This window comes from Muscardinus avellanarius (assembly GCF_963383645.1).
Source record: "Muscardinus avellanarius genome assembly, chromosome: 2".
Taxonomy (NCBI): domain Eukaryota; kingdom Metazoa; phylum Chordata; class Mammalia; order Rodentia; family Gliridae; genus Muscardinus; species Muscardinus avellanarius.
Window position 1 is genome coordinate 201,977,502 of NC_137787.1, and position 16,069 is coordinate 201,993,570.

The following is a 16,069-nucleotide window of genomic DNA, read 5'->3' on the forward strand; positions in this document are numbered from 1 at the left end:
GTATCAGCCTGGACATTCTTGACATTTACAACTTGTATACTTAAAAGCAACCATAAAGCACACCACTGATCTGGGACGGGGTCCCTCCTCTTATGGTATGTTTACTCAGATGTTTAGGATTGAGATAGCAGGGATGTGAGAGGGGCTGCTGCTATCATCTCATCTCTCCCAAGGACAGCCGGGTTTCGCCTGAGCTGTCTTTTGACTGTTAATTAAATAGAGGAGGTGAGGGAGAGCGGGCTTGGGAACGGTATTTTAACTAAGCTATGATATCCTGGACATTTTTTAAATTTATAACTTCTATGTTTAAATTGCCTGACAAGCATAGATGTTTAGGGGTTTGCGGGGCTCGCAGAAGAGGGTCTCTTATCTATGGAATGTTTGTTCAGACACAAGGGCAGGCGCTTCCTTACTCCCACCCGGTGCCGGTTCTTCTCTTAAAACTGTTAAGAGGAAGACAGGCTTTAAGATAGAGTCAGCATTGTTTAGGACTGGGCTAAAACTCTATTGAAGGTAGGCTAATTCATTGGTCCCATCTGAACACATCTATACTATTAATTCACACTAAAACCTAAGCATTGATTAAAGGCATATCATAACATTTTTTCACTTTAGAGCAACTTATACAGACAATTTTTAAGATAACGGGTCTGGGGCAGAGGATCTCTTACCTGAGGTATGCAGAGGTATGCAGCCCGGACACAGGCAATTGTTAAAACTTAAACTAAGCCTTAATACCTAACTTAAAACACTTAAAGCAAGGCACAACACCACATTCTGTTCAAGGAAGGCACTGTGGTCCAGAGCTCTGTAGGTGAGCAGCTCAGCCTGAGGCCAGGAAGCGTCCCTGCTTAGCTCAGAGCTCCGCACACGCACCTGTTCACCATGCATCTGTGTCGTCCCTGCCACCTCTTCCCATCTCTTGACAATCCTGGCCGCAGTGCCTGCCCCTCTCAGGATGAGGCTGTGTTAGGGTCAGTGCACCTGGGGCCAAGGGCGAAGGCTGAGGGTCAGCACCTGGGGCCCTGGGGTGGGGTGGAGGCAGGGGCTCGGGGCCTGGAGCCAAGGGGCCGAGGCTAAGGATCATCACACTTGGGGCTCTGGGGCAGAGGCAGAAGGTCACTGTACCTGGGGCCCAGGGGCTGTGGCTCAGAGTCATCACGTCTGGGGCCCAGGGGGAGGCAGAAGGTCATTGCACCTGGGGCCCAGGGGCGGAGGCTGAGGATCATCACACTTGCCTCCCAGGGGTGGAGGCAGAAGGTCATTGCACCTGGGGCCAGGGGCAGAGGCTGAGAGTCAACACACCTGGGGCCCAGGGAGGAGGTGGAGAGTAGGGCCTGGAGCCAGGGCAGAGGCAGCCGCCCTCCCACGCCATCTCTTCCATGGGGAACGTGGCCGTCTTCCTTTGCCACTGACCGTAGTTCCTGCAGGACCGAGCCGTGTGGGGAGTCCCAGCCCTGCGGGGCCTCATGCATCTCCATTACCCACCTCAGTGCACACTCAGTGCCTCTGGACACGCGTGTTGGTGCTGGCAGAGGCGTGTCCTGTCCGCTCCCCTGGCTGCTCTCTGAACCCCTGCAGACCAGACCCACCCTTTGGTCTGCTCCAGGAGAGCCTCGCTGAGTGTAGAAACGCAGTATGTTAGTAGTTCTGGTATTTTGAATTGAGCGTTGCTTTTTTAGTCCGTTGGAAACCATCTTTCTCTCCTGGAAGCCTTCGATCTGCGCGCCTGCTTTAAATGAGCCCACCCGTCCCTTTCCACTGATGAGCAGCCTTAGGACCCTGTGCCTCTCACTAGGCACCGGCCACCTGGCCTGTGGACAGGGAGCTGGGCGCTCGAGCTGTGGGAGGTGGCCGGGCCCCACCGCGTACGCTCAGTCAGTGGTCACTGGGATGGGTCTGTTCAGAAGCGCAGGCCCCCGGTGGGACTCAGGCTGCAGATCCCGAGGTGCCCGCTGACACTCCGCTCTCTCCACAGTGTGTAGGAGAAGAGAATTGGGTGGACAGTCGGACCATCTACGTGGGACACAAGGAGCCCCCTCCGGGTGCAGAGGCCTACATTCCACAGAGATACCCTGACAACAGGATCGTCTCCTCCAAGGTAGCCTGTGTCCGATACTCACGGCCACCGCTGGCCTGGGGGTGCACCTCCTTGTCTCTGTCCCCCCACCCTGCCCAAAGGCTGAGGTCTGCGAGTCCTCCAGCGCGGTCTTTTCCACTTTTATTCATGGAGGACGCAGCATCAGATGTGAAGTCTAGGACATCACACTGTCACATGCAAGCTGCCTGGCCATGTGCCCGCGGTCAGCCACAGTGGCCAGAGCTTCCTCGTCCACACGGGGAGGCGTGCATGCCGGGTGCCCTGCAGAGGGCAGCACTGAGCTCCCCTGGCAGAGAGTCTGCTTCTCAGCAGGCAGAGAGGAACCTGGGAAGTGCAGGGCGAGCGTTCAGTTGTTGCCGGGAGATCCACTCAGTCCACACGTGGGCAGCTGCCTATAAACCCACTTGGTTCACATGTGTGCATCCTGTGTGTGGGACCACTCAACTACACATAGAGCACGTAGTAAGCCCACTTAACTCACATGGAGATAGCCTGTGTGTAGACCTCTGATAAACCTACTTGCTTCATGTGTGTAGACCCACTTATCTCACACATGGACATCCTGTGTATTGGCCTGTGGTAGACCCACACGTGGGCATCCTGTGTAGACCATGATGGACCTGCTGTATTCTCTATGAGCCCTTAGAGTTCCGTGGTAACAGACATGGTGAGCCTTTCAAGACCTTTTCGTGGGCTTAGTTTGTAGCAGCAATGTTAAAGAAACGATGATAGTTTTAATCTCCAGAAACACAATTTTGTGTGTGTGTGTGTGTGTGTGTGTGTGTGTGGTGCTGGAGGTGCAGAGGCTTTCTACTTCTGGGCTCTGCTCCCAGACCTATTTTTATTTTCCAAATAAATTTGGAAACGGTCTCACTAAGTAGCTGAGGCTGGCTTTGGACCTGTGCGATCTTCCTGTCTCAGCCTCCCAAGTGCTGGGATTACAAGTGTGCACCACCACACCCGGCTCACATTGGGGTTAAATAAGGGCTTAGAACCAAAATCCCAGCCAAATGAACAACCTCCACTTGCACACGGACTTGGTAAACCAAAGGAGAAGTCAACTGAAGAAGAAATCTGGATCCAAAGCAGGTCTTCACAGCCCGGTGGTCCTGAACCTGGTGTGCTCTCCCAGCTCCCCGGAGGGTGGCTTCTGTGCTTCACCAGCCCTCCAGCCCCCAAAGTGTGTCTCAAGCTGGCATTTGTGCAATGGAAGTGTGGGGAGGACTGTGTTCAACACAAGCTGGCAGGCACGCCTGTTGTCTGTGGCCTGTCTGCACAGGTCGGCAGCCCTGGCCCACCCAGCACACTCCTGGCCCCAGCTCCTCCCTCCCAGACATGGACTTCGGCCTTGAGAGTCCTGGGTCCCTAGAGAAAGTCCTGTATGGTCTGCATGGAGGAGCCCATGAGGCCCAGGGCTGCCCCTGGCTCACCCCTTCAACCAGGCACACGGGAAGTCAAGATGCTTCGCTTCCTGGAGGAGCCCCTCCTCCACACCATCTGGCTGTGCTCCACACCATCCAGCCCCTCTGCTGCTCCAGCACCGCCACCGGGGGCCAAGAGGCACAGCCTGCCCCTCCCCGGAGCCTCGGTTCTGATAGAGGAGCTTGAGCAGGCCACCTACCAGCAGCCTGTCAGGGTGAGGCCCTTGGTAGGAGGGGCTCTGGAGCAGACTCAGCAGTGTGGAGGGCACACTCCTGCAGAGAGCAGTGCTGGGCAGCAGCCGCTTTCCTCCCAGCCTGAGAGTGCCGAGACCCTCAGCTCCCCCGGCCTCCCTGAGAGTGCCAGGCGGGCGAGGTGCGAAGTTTGAAAGAAGCGGGAGCAGCTCAGCTCATTCAAAAGGAGAGGCAAGGCCCTTCGAAGGGAGGGTGCGGCATCTCCGCCCCACCTGCCGCTCAACACGCTGGAGTGGAATTCTAGAGCATGTCACTGAGAATTCATAATTGCTTTTGCTTAAGTAACAGCATGAGCTGTGTGAAATGAATCATTTAATTTGCAAAACACAAGTTTACAGCAGTTTTTGGAGACTATATCAACACATCTGTTTTCTTAGGAGGAAATTTTTGTTTCTATATTTAGAAAAACCCCTGGTCAAGACTTTTCTTTTCTTTTATACTGGGGATTGAACCCAGAGCCATTCTTCCTCTAAACTATCCTCCCAGCCCTATTATTCCTTAGTTTGAAACAGGTTTTACTAAGTTGCAAAGGACCTCAAGTAGCCGAGGCTGGCTGTGAACCTGTGATCCTCCTGTCTCAGCCTCCTAAGTACTGGGATTGCAAGCGTGCTCACCCTGCCCGGCTGGTGAGCATGGAGCATGGAGCCTGAGCTCAGCAAGCCGCCTTGATTAAGTCGAGGGTGTGAAGCGTCACCCGATATGCAGGTGTAGCCGAGGCAGCCTCTCAGCTGTTACTGGCACAAGCGCTGGTGGTGGCCGGTGCTGCGTAGAGTTCTGTCCCATTGGGGACACGCCGGGCAGCCTCTGGTAGAAGTGTGGCCGTGAGGCCCTGCCTCTCCTCCCACTGTGGCCAGGCGCTTGGGGGCCCGCGGCTCGGGGGCTGGCTCCCTCCTGCCCCCGCACAGCTGCTTCAGCACACAGGCTCCCGGCTCGGCCTTGGCCCCGGAGGCCGCGGGGCATGCTGACTTAGCCTGTGCTGTGCTCACCCCCAGGGAAGCTGGCTTACATTTATTATTGGAAAGCGGGAATTACCTCTCCCGATCAGCAGCTGTAGACGGTGTGGAATAACTGACATTAGTAAAACGACGCCCACAGTTGTCACATCACTGAAGCTCTAAAACTGCTCTACTCCCAAAGTGTGAAGAAACGGAGGCCCAGAAGCAGGGACGTGCCCAAGGCCACCGCGTGCGCGAGAGGTCTGCAGCTGCGCTGTCCTGGGCTTGGCCTCTGCGGCCTGACTTGGGGTCATTGGTGAGGACCCCTCAGCCCCCATTCAGCCGTGGCCTTCTGCCTTTTCCATCAGATTCCCACTCAGGTGTGAAAGGAGGCCTTGGCTCCCAGGAGGAGCCGGGCCGGCCCCCAGGGCCCCTCAGGATGGTCACGTGCATACCCGTGGGGCCAGCTCCATTTCAGGTAAATGACACCAGGGCTTCTGGTGTTTCCAGGAGCCTCACCTTCTGCCCTGGCTGCTGGCATCGCAGGGCAGTGCTCCCGGTCCTTAGTTGGTCTCCTGGCCACGTGACTACAGATGGGGCAGGGGGTCTCTGCAAGCCACACTCCAGGCCTGAAACACAAAGCCAGAGATGGGCTTGCCCCGAGGAGCAGGCCACATGGATATCGAGTTCAAACACTGCTGCTGTGCTCTCGGCCTTCAGGGGCCTGGGGCTCCGTGAGCTCACGTGAACGAAAGCTGAACGTGTCCATCACCACGGGCCTCAGCATCAGTGCCCGCAGACCCTCTCCCCGGCTTCCTCACAGAGAGAGACAATTGCCGTATCCATCTCAAGGCCTCGTGACCAGATCCCCAAACCCGAGCACCTCCACTGAGCTGTCAGCAGCGGGGCACTCAACACCCATGAGGTCACAGTAACGTAGATGCTGTAGCCCAGCAGACGTGACGCGTGAGCGCCCAGCTCTCTAAGTGCCATAAAACTCCTTTTGCCCATGGATTCATAAATTTAAATTATTTCATCAGGGGCACTTACACAAATCTGGAATTAATAGCTTCTCGTCAGCAGTATCACTAGTTGCAGGAGTAACTGGTGCCATGCTTTATTTTAACGCTGGTGATCAGGAGGCCTATGGGCCTGGCCATGCAGGGCCTCAGTGCATGGCTAGGGTAACATTTCATTTGACTGGTTCTTATTCCCTTTCCCTGCATAGTCATGGACTTTAGGGCTAAGAGGCGACCAAACAGCGACGTTCAAACAGCAGGTGTCCATTTGCCTCCCAGGGTGTGAGAACCGGCTGCACACAGGGGCCTTCCTGTCGCACCCCAGTGTGGTGAGAGAGGGGACCCCAGTTCACACATGCCTGCAGGGCCTGTGGCACTGTGCCAGTCCAGCCAGCCCAGTCACAAAGGCCACCTTCCCTTAGCAGTGGAGTGGATGGCGGCCGGCCAGCTCCAACTGTAATCTTCTCCTCTCGCAGGACCTGCTGCACCTCGCCATCCACTCGCAGCTCCCACGGGCACAGGAGGACAGAGCTTCCTTCCTTGATGGCTGCCCATCACCATCCCTCTGTTCTCCTCTGTTCTGTACCCACACCAGTGGCCTCAAAGCCCACCCTGTGTATCTCAGACAGCATCCTACACTTTATTCCCTGAGTTGGGGCTTCGTCTCTGTTCTTCTTTTCTTTCTTTTTTTTTCTTTTTTTTTTTTTTTTTTTTTTTGGTGGTACTGGGGATGGAACCCTTCTACCTCCAGGCTACACTCCCAGACCTATTTTTTATATTTTTATTTGGAAACAAGGTCTCTTAAGCCAGTGAGGCTGGCTGCAAACCTGTGCGATCCTCCTGTCTCCACCTCCCAAGTGCGGGGATTACAAGTGTGCACCACCACACCCAGCTGTCTCTGTTCTTACTTGACTTTAAAAAGTGGATAAGCAGCCGGGCGTGGTGGCACACACTTGTAATCCCTGCACTTGGGAGGCGGGGACAGGAGGATCGCACAGGTTTGCAGCCAGCCTCAGCTACTTAGTGAGGCTCTCAGCAACTTAGTGAGACCCTGTTTCCAAATAAAGTATGAAATAGGTCTGAGAGTATAGCCCGGAGGTACAAAGCCCCTGGGTTCCACCCTCAGTACCACAAAAAAAAAAAAAAAAAAAAAGATAAGCCAACTGTGGTGGTGCACATTTGTAATCCCAGTACTTGGGAAGCTGAGACAGGAGGATCGCAGGTTCACTAGCAGGTTCACTGCCAGCCTCAGCAACTTAGGCCCTCCACAACTTAGTGAGATACTGTTTCAAAATAAAGAATAAAAGTAGGGCTAGGAAAGTAGCACGGAGGTAGAATGCCCAGGGACTCAATCCCCATCTAACAGACACATCCAAAAAAAAAGGTAGCTCAGCCTTGATCTCTGCATTTAGAAGGACTGTAGAAGATGTTTTATTTTACCTCATACATCATCAGCACTTCCTAATACAGAGACTTAAAGCTGTATGAAAACAGAAGGATTGCAAATCTCACTGCCCACTGCCGGCGTGCTCTGACATGCCAGCCTCACAGCTGGGGCGTGAGCTGTGCGCTGGGGACGGGTGGACGTGAAGGGCGCAGGGCCTGGGGCCAGGCGCGCTGCTCCCAGTGGATCATCGCCGTCAAGAGCCAGAGAAGAGTCAAGCGGGAATTTAAAACCTTCCCAAACTCCGTGTTCACTGCAGGCCATGACGCCGGGGTGTTCTCAAGGGGAGCCAAGTGGCGCCTGAGCACTGTCCGCCTCTCCTCTCACTGCCCTCTGGATGGGAGGTGTACTCACGTATGCGGGGAGGTGGGTGGAGGCACCTCCACCCACCTGGACCTGCGTGTCCTGAGCTGACAGGTCTGTACAGTGGACCCTGTTGGGCTCCTTGGGTTTTCTCTTGAAGGCTCTGGAGTTGGGTGATTATGTGTGTTGGTTTGGGAGTATGTGCTGTTTTCTGTTTGTTTCTAGGATTGACAAACGAGTAAGATGTCAGCAAACACAGTTTTGAATGAGTTTTGTATCTAAAACCGTGTTATGCTTTGAAATGCAGTGTGGCAGAGTAACACTACAACATGTAGACTGATCAACACAGTGTATTTTTGCTATTTCATGCAGTACACATTCTGGAACTTCATACCCAAGAACTTATTTGAACAATTCAGAAGAATAGCCAACTTCTATTTTCTTATCATATTTCTGGTACAGGTAAGACTGCTCACAGTTTTCCATTTCTTCAAATGTTAATCTGAACGTGACGTTTTATTCAGGAGTAATTGATGTAAGGCTGGCTAGTAAAGATGGAGGGCGGGGCCTTTGTCCAGGTTCACTCTGGGTCCTCTGAGGCCATCTCGGCTGTAGTACGAAGTCCCCTGTGTTGCAGTGACCTTCCTGCCACCTTCCCCTCTGTTCCCAGGGGCCAGGACACTTGTACCAGCTGCCACACAACGCCACTCGCCTGTCCTCTCCCCTAAGCATGTGTGGTACAGCAAAGGAAATCCAGAGGTTCCACACTAGCGGAGACGAAGGGACAGGGACAGCAGCAGGCCTTGTGGCCAGGGTGTGAATTGGGGAACCGCAATCTGGTTTTTCTAAATCATACAAAATATGATTGAGTGACTTTTTAAATTTCCCAGCACTCGGTTTTCTAAGTAGTGTAACTAAAGTGTGATACCAGAAGCGGCGTGATCAATTCAGAAGACACATGCCACAGTGGACTCCTGTCTGCTTGAGTTGAAGGCAGGGCCCGTGTGGAGGGGCAGCGCAGCCTGCTGTGCCCCTGGCCGGGCGCCCTCTGGAGGCGGGCCCGCGCCTGCTGTGAATGAGGGTGGGGCCGCGCAGGCTGCAGTCGCTGGCGGGCTGTTTCGAAAGCAACACCTTGGTCTCTTGCTTGCAGCTGATCATCGACACGCCCACGAGCCCCGTGACCAGCGGGCTCCCGCTCTTCTTTGTCATCACGGTCACAGCCATCAAGCAGGTGAGCGTCACCCAGGGAGGGCTGCCCGGCCAGCCAAGCTGCGGGAGCCTGAGTCGGAGCACGAGGGCTCTCCGCGCCTGCGTCGACCTGAGACGGTCCAGCCGCTGTCTGCAGAGGCGCAGTGGGGGGAGCATGAGCCCAATGCCAGCCCCTCCTCTGGGGAAGTGATGCCTCTAATCTGCCGAGTGAGCGCTGACTCCTTGAGGAGAACGTGTCGGCTTTCCCACTGTCCACCCTCTGATACTGCAGCCTCACCACTGTAACTCCAGAAACTTCCATCGCCCCTGCCCGTTGGCGGTCTTCCCCATGACCTCCTCTCCCAGCCCCGTGGAATTGTCTGTTCTCGACATCGGTGCAGGAGGCTCTCGTGTGGCGCGAGGTCAAGGCCGCCCACGTGGCCTGTGCCTGCTTCCTTCTGTCTTATGAGTGAGCAGTAGCCACGTGGGGACCGACCCACTGTGGGCCCAAATGCATCTTGAAGGGCATTTCACATGCATCTGCATTCTCACTTTTATGAGGACACTGCTTGGACATCTGTGTGTGCATTGTGTGGACATAGGGTTTTTCCCTGTTTTTTAATGCACCGTGTGTGTGTGTGTGTGTGTGTGTGTGTGTGTGTGTTTGTGTTTGTGTTTTACTGGTGATGGACCAGGGCATTCTACCTCTGAACTACATCCCCAGCCCAATTTCTTTTATTTTGAAACAGGGTCTCACTAAGTTGAAGAGAACCTCACTAAACTGCTGAGGCTGGCCATGAACATGTGATTCTCCTGCCTCAGCCTCCCACGTACTGGGATTACAAGTGTGTGCCACCACGCCTGCTTGATGCACTTATTCTTAGTTGACAAATAGTGCTCATGTGTGTTCCATATCTAAGAGTGAAAGTGGGCCTTCAGTTCCCGGGTGCACACCTAGGCGCAGAGCTGCTCCGAGGTCCTGAGGAGGCGGAGGCTGTCCCCAGAGAGTGCACATTTCACCCCTGCAGCAGCCCCGAGGGACCCGTGCCTCCCGTTCTCATAGTTGTCCTGCGTGCCTGCGATAGTGCATTTCCCTGACAACCAGTGAGATCCAGCATCTCTTTGCCTGCTTCTTGGCCTTTTGCATATCTTCTTCCCAGAAATGTCTTCCACCCCTTGTTGGAGTTTTTAATTGGGTTTTTTCCCCTTTATGGATGAGTTGTAAGACTCCTCATGCAGGATCAACACACATCCCTTACCTGCTGCAGACAGTTGAGCCCGGTGGATCTGCGTTCCAGGTTTCATGGGTTAATTTCTCCCTGAGGCTTCTGGTAATTTACACAGTGGCAGATTCAATGCTTAGATCCAATTCTTGCCAACCAAGCTCTGCTTTTCCTTCCTGGGGTTACTCTATAAATAAAAACAAAGCCTAAATGCTTTGCATGAGACCAGGAGTGAGCTGGGAGTCACGAGCAGTGGGTGTCGTCTTGTGCTGCTCTCTCGTGGTTAGCAGAGGGGACAGTCCCCATGCTGCCGGGATGTGTACACACATTGTAGGAGGGCCTCGGGTGTTCATCCTGGGCATCTAGTTCTGATATGAGGCTGTCTGAATTTGTGTTTTTAACATAAAACTGAGGAGCATTTAAAAGTTAACGTTAACTCGGGACTTCTTGCTCACTCCAGTAATCTGGAAGTGCGGGTTGGAATCAGCAGGCCTCTATTTCGACCCAGTGGGTCATGGTAAAGGCCTGAAGTGCAGGGTTGGGGTGGGGGGGCGTCCCCTGCCGCCGAGGGAGCTGCTGGGCGGCCTGGGGGGTGTGCACCACAGCAGAGGCCACAACATCTGCTCAACTTTTGATGCAGACATTTATTTCCTTTTTAGGAATGTATCCCGAGGAGGTCATAGATGTACACAAAAGCATAGTTATAAAGATGTTTGTCAGTTATTTATAACCATAAAACTTGAAGCAGTCCAGGCTGCTGAGGGATACTGCCCATGCTGCCCAGGAGTGCTAAGTAAAATAGTGTGTGTGGCTACATCCAAACCCCGAAAAACTGCCCCACTGGCTAGAGCGTTTGCACATAGCTAAACACGCTCGCTGCCCTCCTCGCTCCCTGTCTGCAGGGTTATGAAGACTGGCTTCGCCACAAAGCCGACAGTGCCATGAACCAGTGTCCAGTCCACTTCATCCAGCACGGAAAGCTTGTCCGGAAGCAGAGTCGGAAGCTGAGGGTGAGCGACAGCCGACACGTCCGTCTGGCTTAAATCCATGGAAGTGTTTTTAAATCGCATGCATGCGCGCGTGCGTGCGCACACACACACACACACACACACACACACACACACACACACACAGCCTCCCTACACTGCTGAGGCTGGTTTTGAACCTGCGAGCTTCCTGTCTCAGCCTCCCAAAGCCTGGGATTACAAGTGTGCACCACCACGCCCAGCTTTAGCTCTTTAGAATGAGTGGTTAGGGTGGGTAATGTTATCACCGTGTGTTTACACGTGTTCAAGCCTTGCTGCTTGAAACGCCTGTGTGTGAGGATTTCCACGGTTGGTCTGAGCGTGCCGGCCAAGCCCAGCTCAGTCGTAACCGACTGTGGAGGTGGACCCCGTGCCACTCCCTTCCAGAACTGCTCCCCTGGCCACCCCCCTCCTCTGCCCTTGTCCACCCGCCTCGTCCAGGAGCGGTGGGTCTTAGAGTGAGCTGGCCCTGGTGTAGGACGGCCTCCCTGCGGACACCCTCAGGGGTCTCAGCACATGGCCTGGCCCCCTCTGCGCAGGGTGGATCCCCAGAAGGGAGGCCCCCAGACACCCATGTCCTCGGCATGGTCTGTACTGCTCAGCTTCACCCTGGGCGTTCTTGGCAGTACAACCCCATAGTGTCCTTGTGTTTCTGAGCAGCACCTTGGATCTGTACATGTCAGTATGGGAGTTCAGACCCTTCTGAGTGAGCTCTCCCTCTGGCAGTTCAGCTTGGGGTGACCTAGGGGTCACGGGATCAGGGGGCTGCCAGGCTGGGGAGACAGGCCTCGTCGGGGAGAGCTGCCTGTGGTGGCCAATCCGAGGCTCCTGTGTAGTTCCTTAAAACATCACATTCCCTCGCAGACCTCCTCCTATGTAAACATTGTTCATAAGAAACAGCCCAAGTGTGTGCACCAGAACCCTGAACCTTTAACGCTTTGAGCTCTGCTTGGAGCTGCTGGCTTGGCATCTAGTGCCCATAGCCAAGGGTTTATAAACCGACTGCCACACCAGCAAGGGAGCCCCAGGCCTGCCCTGGGCCGCGCTGTGCTGGCCCTGGAGACTCAGCCCGCCCTTCCTCGCTGGCCCGCTGCATGGGGACACCCCTTTCCATACCCAGCAAGCTCATTTGGCCGTCAGAACACACTGGGTCTATGGGAGTTTCACCAACCCAGAGGCCTGTCCAGGGAGAGTGGCCCTCTGGTTGTAAGTTGTCAGAAATTCACAGAGTGGTCACTGTGAAGTGTGACCAAAGTGAGGTGCCCCAGGTGATGGGAGGCAGCTGGCTCCCATGGGCTGTTGATCTTTTGCCTTCCGACCCTGAGTCCTGACACAATCAGGAAGGGCCACCTCGCTGCTGGTGAGCTGTCATGAGGAAGTCTGCGATGGGGCAGCGTGCCTTGGCATCCTGGACTGTGGCTCCTTCAGGGACCAGGACGGCTGTGGAGGCTCACGCGTGGCTGGTGAAGTCCTGGCCCTGACAGACGCCCGCAGGGGGGCTTCCCACTCTGCCACGTAGCACAGCCCCACCCTCATCCTGGTCTGAATCAGAGCTGATGAATGTGGCCGGGCCTGGTGGCACAAGTCTAATCTCAGCTGCTCAGGAAGCTGAGACAGGAGGATCACAGGTTCAAGGTCAGCCTGGGCAATTTGGTGAGAAACTATTCTCAAGATTAAAAGGGATTGGGAATAGCTCAGTGGTATAGCTTCCCTGGTCTCGCTCTCCAACACTACACACAGTTTCATGTTGCTGTTTGTCTTCTGCCCCATAGCACGCCCGAGGTCCAGGGGTGTGGGACCAGCCCTGTCCTCCTTCCTGTAGAACGTCCCAGGCAGGATCTTTTCTAGAACCACGTCAGCAGCCACAAGCTGCTGCGACAAGACTGAGATAGACTGAAGACCGCAGGAAGAAGAGCCGCCGGGTCACTGCCGAAGTGGGCAGCCCTCCGCTGACCGCCCCCGTCTCTGTCCCACAGGTAGGGGACATCGTCATGGTCAAGGAAGACGAGACCTTTCCCTGTGACTTGATCTTCCTTTCCAGCAACCGTGCAGATGGGACCTGCCACGTCACCACCGCCAGCTTGGATGGAGAGTCAAGCCATAAAGTAATGCGGCACGCTTAACGAGGTCGGGTGTTGGGGTCGGGCACCCAGGCGCCGCGCCCTCGCTTCCCCTTCTCCCTGTTTTCTATTCTTTCCCTTCCACCTTCAGCGTCTGTAACAACCAAGCTTCTCAAGTGAACAGACATAGCTCCCTGTCCACCTGGGCCATGGGGCTGCTGCTTCAAGTTAGGGCCTCACTGGGTAGACTGTTGGCATTTTAAGGTCGGTCATCCTAATAGTCAGAAGACTCTTTCCTAGCCTAGACTTGCACGGAAAGTCACACTTTTCTAGATTTTGCTCGAGTGTTATTTCAGTGAGTGTCTTTTTGTTCAAATGTTAACAATCATAAGAGAAGATTATGGAACTATTAATTGCAGATTTTCTTACTTAAAAATATAAACATTTCCAGGAGCTTATCAAAGTGAGCATGGGTCAGTGGATTCAGCCACATCTCAGACTCAGGCTCACAAATTTGTAAGTGATGCTCAGAAGCTGTCTGTGTACAGGGCAGTTTCTCCGAAGGGATGGAGAAGTCTCCTTTGCAAAATCCCCAGAAAACATGCCAGTCTTCTGTGGTCCATTCAGTGCATGAAGCTTGGGACCATTTTCAGCATTTATTTATCCCACGGGGCTCGTGGTGTGGGCTGCCATCAGTGGTGTGGGTGGCAGTGCTCTGGGAGCAGAATCCCTGGATGACTCGGGGTGGGAGGAGCTCAAGTGTGCCCCTCCCCCCAGTCTTTGTGGCACTCCGCAGGCAGAGGCTGCTGCCGGCCCCACAGACACGTGGCATGTGGCCTTCAGGTGGATACAGCCTGGTATCTGGATAGACGCTCTGAGCCTGGGGCTGTCGCCAGGTGGGGAGGAACCTGAGCCGGGGCGGCCTGCGGTCCCAGGCTTGCTGATGCAGCCCCAGTGTTCACACTGGCATTTTAGCTGTGTCCTGGCCCACTCTGCCTTAGGTTGGCGAGGAGACTGGAGTTCTGCGAGCCCTTCCGTGGAGGCAGAGCGGGTGAGGGAAGGCTGGCCTCTGGGAGCCCTGCTCTGCTCAGGGGCCCTCATGTGGGTTTTCCTCCTACTCTGGACCTGCCCGTGAACTGGGGACAGGCATCTGCAGGGGCTCCCGTGAGGGGTGGAGAGCTCCCAGTGTGCTGGGGCACAGCCTTCTGCCCCCAGTCACCGCCTGTGCTGGCCCACACAGTGCCCTCGGGAGGGCAGGCAGGATAAGACGCAGAGACGCCTCCTCGCAGACCCTGGCCCCTCCGCATGCCCTTCCCTTCTCTCCAGGCAAAGTCTGCGGAGGGTGACCACAGCGCCTCGTCTCTCCTGGCGCACCTTCCTTGGGCTGTGCCAGGCCCTTGGATTGCACGTGCACTCACAGCCCGGGTGGAGTGCGGCTCGGACATCAGTCCTTTCTGTCACTGCAGACTCACTACGCGGTCCAGGACACCAAGGGCTTCCACACAGAGGAAGACGTGGATGGGCTGCATGCCACTATCGAGTGTGAGCAGCCCCAGCCCGACCTCTACAAGTAAGCCAGCGCCCTGCGAGAGGAGAGCAAGCCGGCCAGAGGTTAGGACTGTCGGCGCAGGCCACGGTGTTCACAGACCTGCAACTCTCCATGCAGATACCTGACGGGGCTTACGGGATTACACTTCCTTTTTTTTGGTGGTACTGGGGTTCCTGGAAGCCCTTTTACCTCCGGGCTACACTCCCAGATCTATTTTATTTTTGGAAACAGGGTCTCTTATGCCAGCGCAGTTGGCTTCGAACCAGGATTACACTTCTTGAAGAAAACCTAAGTTGTTTGGGTTTTTGGGTTTTTTTTTTTTTTTTTTTTGCAGGTCTGGAGATGGAACCCAGGGGCATTCGACCTGACCTCTGAGCTACACCTCCTGCCCTATTTTTTATTCTTTATTTTGAAACAGGGTCTCACTAAGTTGCAGAGGACCTCACTGAGTAGCTGAGGCTGTGCACTAACTGCGATCCTCCTATCTCAGCCTCCCGAATGCTGGGATGACAAGTGTGTGCCACCACGCCCGGCTTATAAGTTTGTTTTTTTGTTTTTGAGGAAGTGTTTGAAACTGGGTTAAGGGAAATCATCTAAGACTTGGGCAAGAAGAACAGGGAGTAAAATGGGAGGGGGGCATGCTGCTGCTGAGCAGAGCTAGCGGCTGCCCCGCATCAGACAGGCCAGATGGTAACTGGGCTTCTCTGCTGCCAGGTTCATTGGGCGCATCAATGTTTACAACGATCAGAGCGACCCTGTGGTGAGGTGAGTCCTGGTGGTGGTTGCCAAAGTCCCTCCTGTTAATGACTTTTCTTCCTCACTCTCTGCTGGGGCATGGAGGTGGGACTCCTCTCCCGGAAGCACGGGCCGGCCCTCCTGGTGTGCTCCATTCTGTTAACTCGCAGTTCCCGAGAGGCTCTCCTAGGAGATGCTGCCCAGGGCCACCTCCTAGGCCGGGCTGTGTCCTGGAGCCCGGATCCTCAGCGGGCAGGCACCGCTGCCTGTGAGACCCTTTGGGAACATGTGCCCGAGAGGCTGACAGCTTTCTGGTCAGGCAGCCACTTGCTGGAAGACGTGCTGTCCTGGAGTCCTCACAAGGTGTGGTCTCCATTCAGGACCTCTCCCATGCCCACCTGGGGACGTGGAACCTGCTGAGGGGCCGCTGCGGGGCACGCGGGCTGAGCACGCTCACCTGCTCCGTCATGCAGTCTCAGGTGCTGCAGCTGCAGCCCGCACATGCACACGGCGCCTGGTCTGGCCCCGGTGCCGCAGCGCCTGGAGCCTGCTAGATGTCCTCTGCCGAGAGCCACGCATCTTGCCCGACAGTTTTCAGAGCTAGCAGTGATCTGCCAGTGCGGCATTCTGATTCTTACAGTGTAGGAAACTGGCTCTTCAAGTCACTCCTTTCCCATAAACCCTGCTTGTTAGAGAAATGATGTTTCTCCCAAAATAGTCTCCAAATTGCCAATATCCTGATATTATATAATGTGTTAAAGAAAGCATTTGTCCAGAGGCAGGCACAAACTCAGAGGGAAATTACTGCAAGATA

At 54.9% G+C, this 16,069-nt stretch overlaps 1 protein-coding gene across 1 annotated transcript in view; it reads left to right on the forward strand.

The window, feature by feature from the left end:
- Nucleotides 1-16,069, forward strand: part of ATP11A (ATPase phospholipid transporting 11A) — a gene marked incomplete at both ends in the record, with an annotated part of 108,240 nt that overhangs the window by 54,371 nt on the left and 37,800 nt on the right. The window contains 7 exons of the mRNA XM_080719882.1: nt 1,979-2,101; nt 7,848-7,937; nt 8,626-8,706; nt 10,789-10,896; nt 12,888-13,016; nt 14,438-14,541; nt 15,235-15,285. Of these exons, the coding sequence (XP_080576008.1) occupies nt 1,979-2,101; nt 7,848-7,937; nt 8,626-8,706; nt 10,789-10,896; nt 12,888-13,016; nt 14,438-14,541; nt 15,235-15,285 (686 nt within the window). The remainder of the gene's footprint in view (nt 1-1,978; nt 2,102-7,847; nt 7,938-8,625; nt 8,707-10,788; nt 10,897-12,887; nt 13,017-14,437; nt 14,542-15,234; nt 15,286-16,069) is intronic.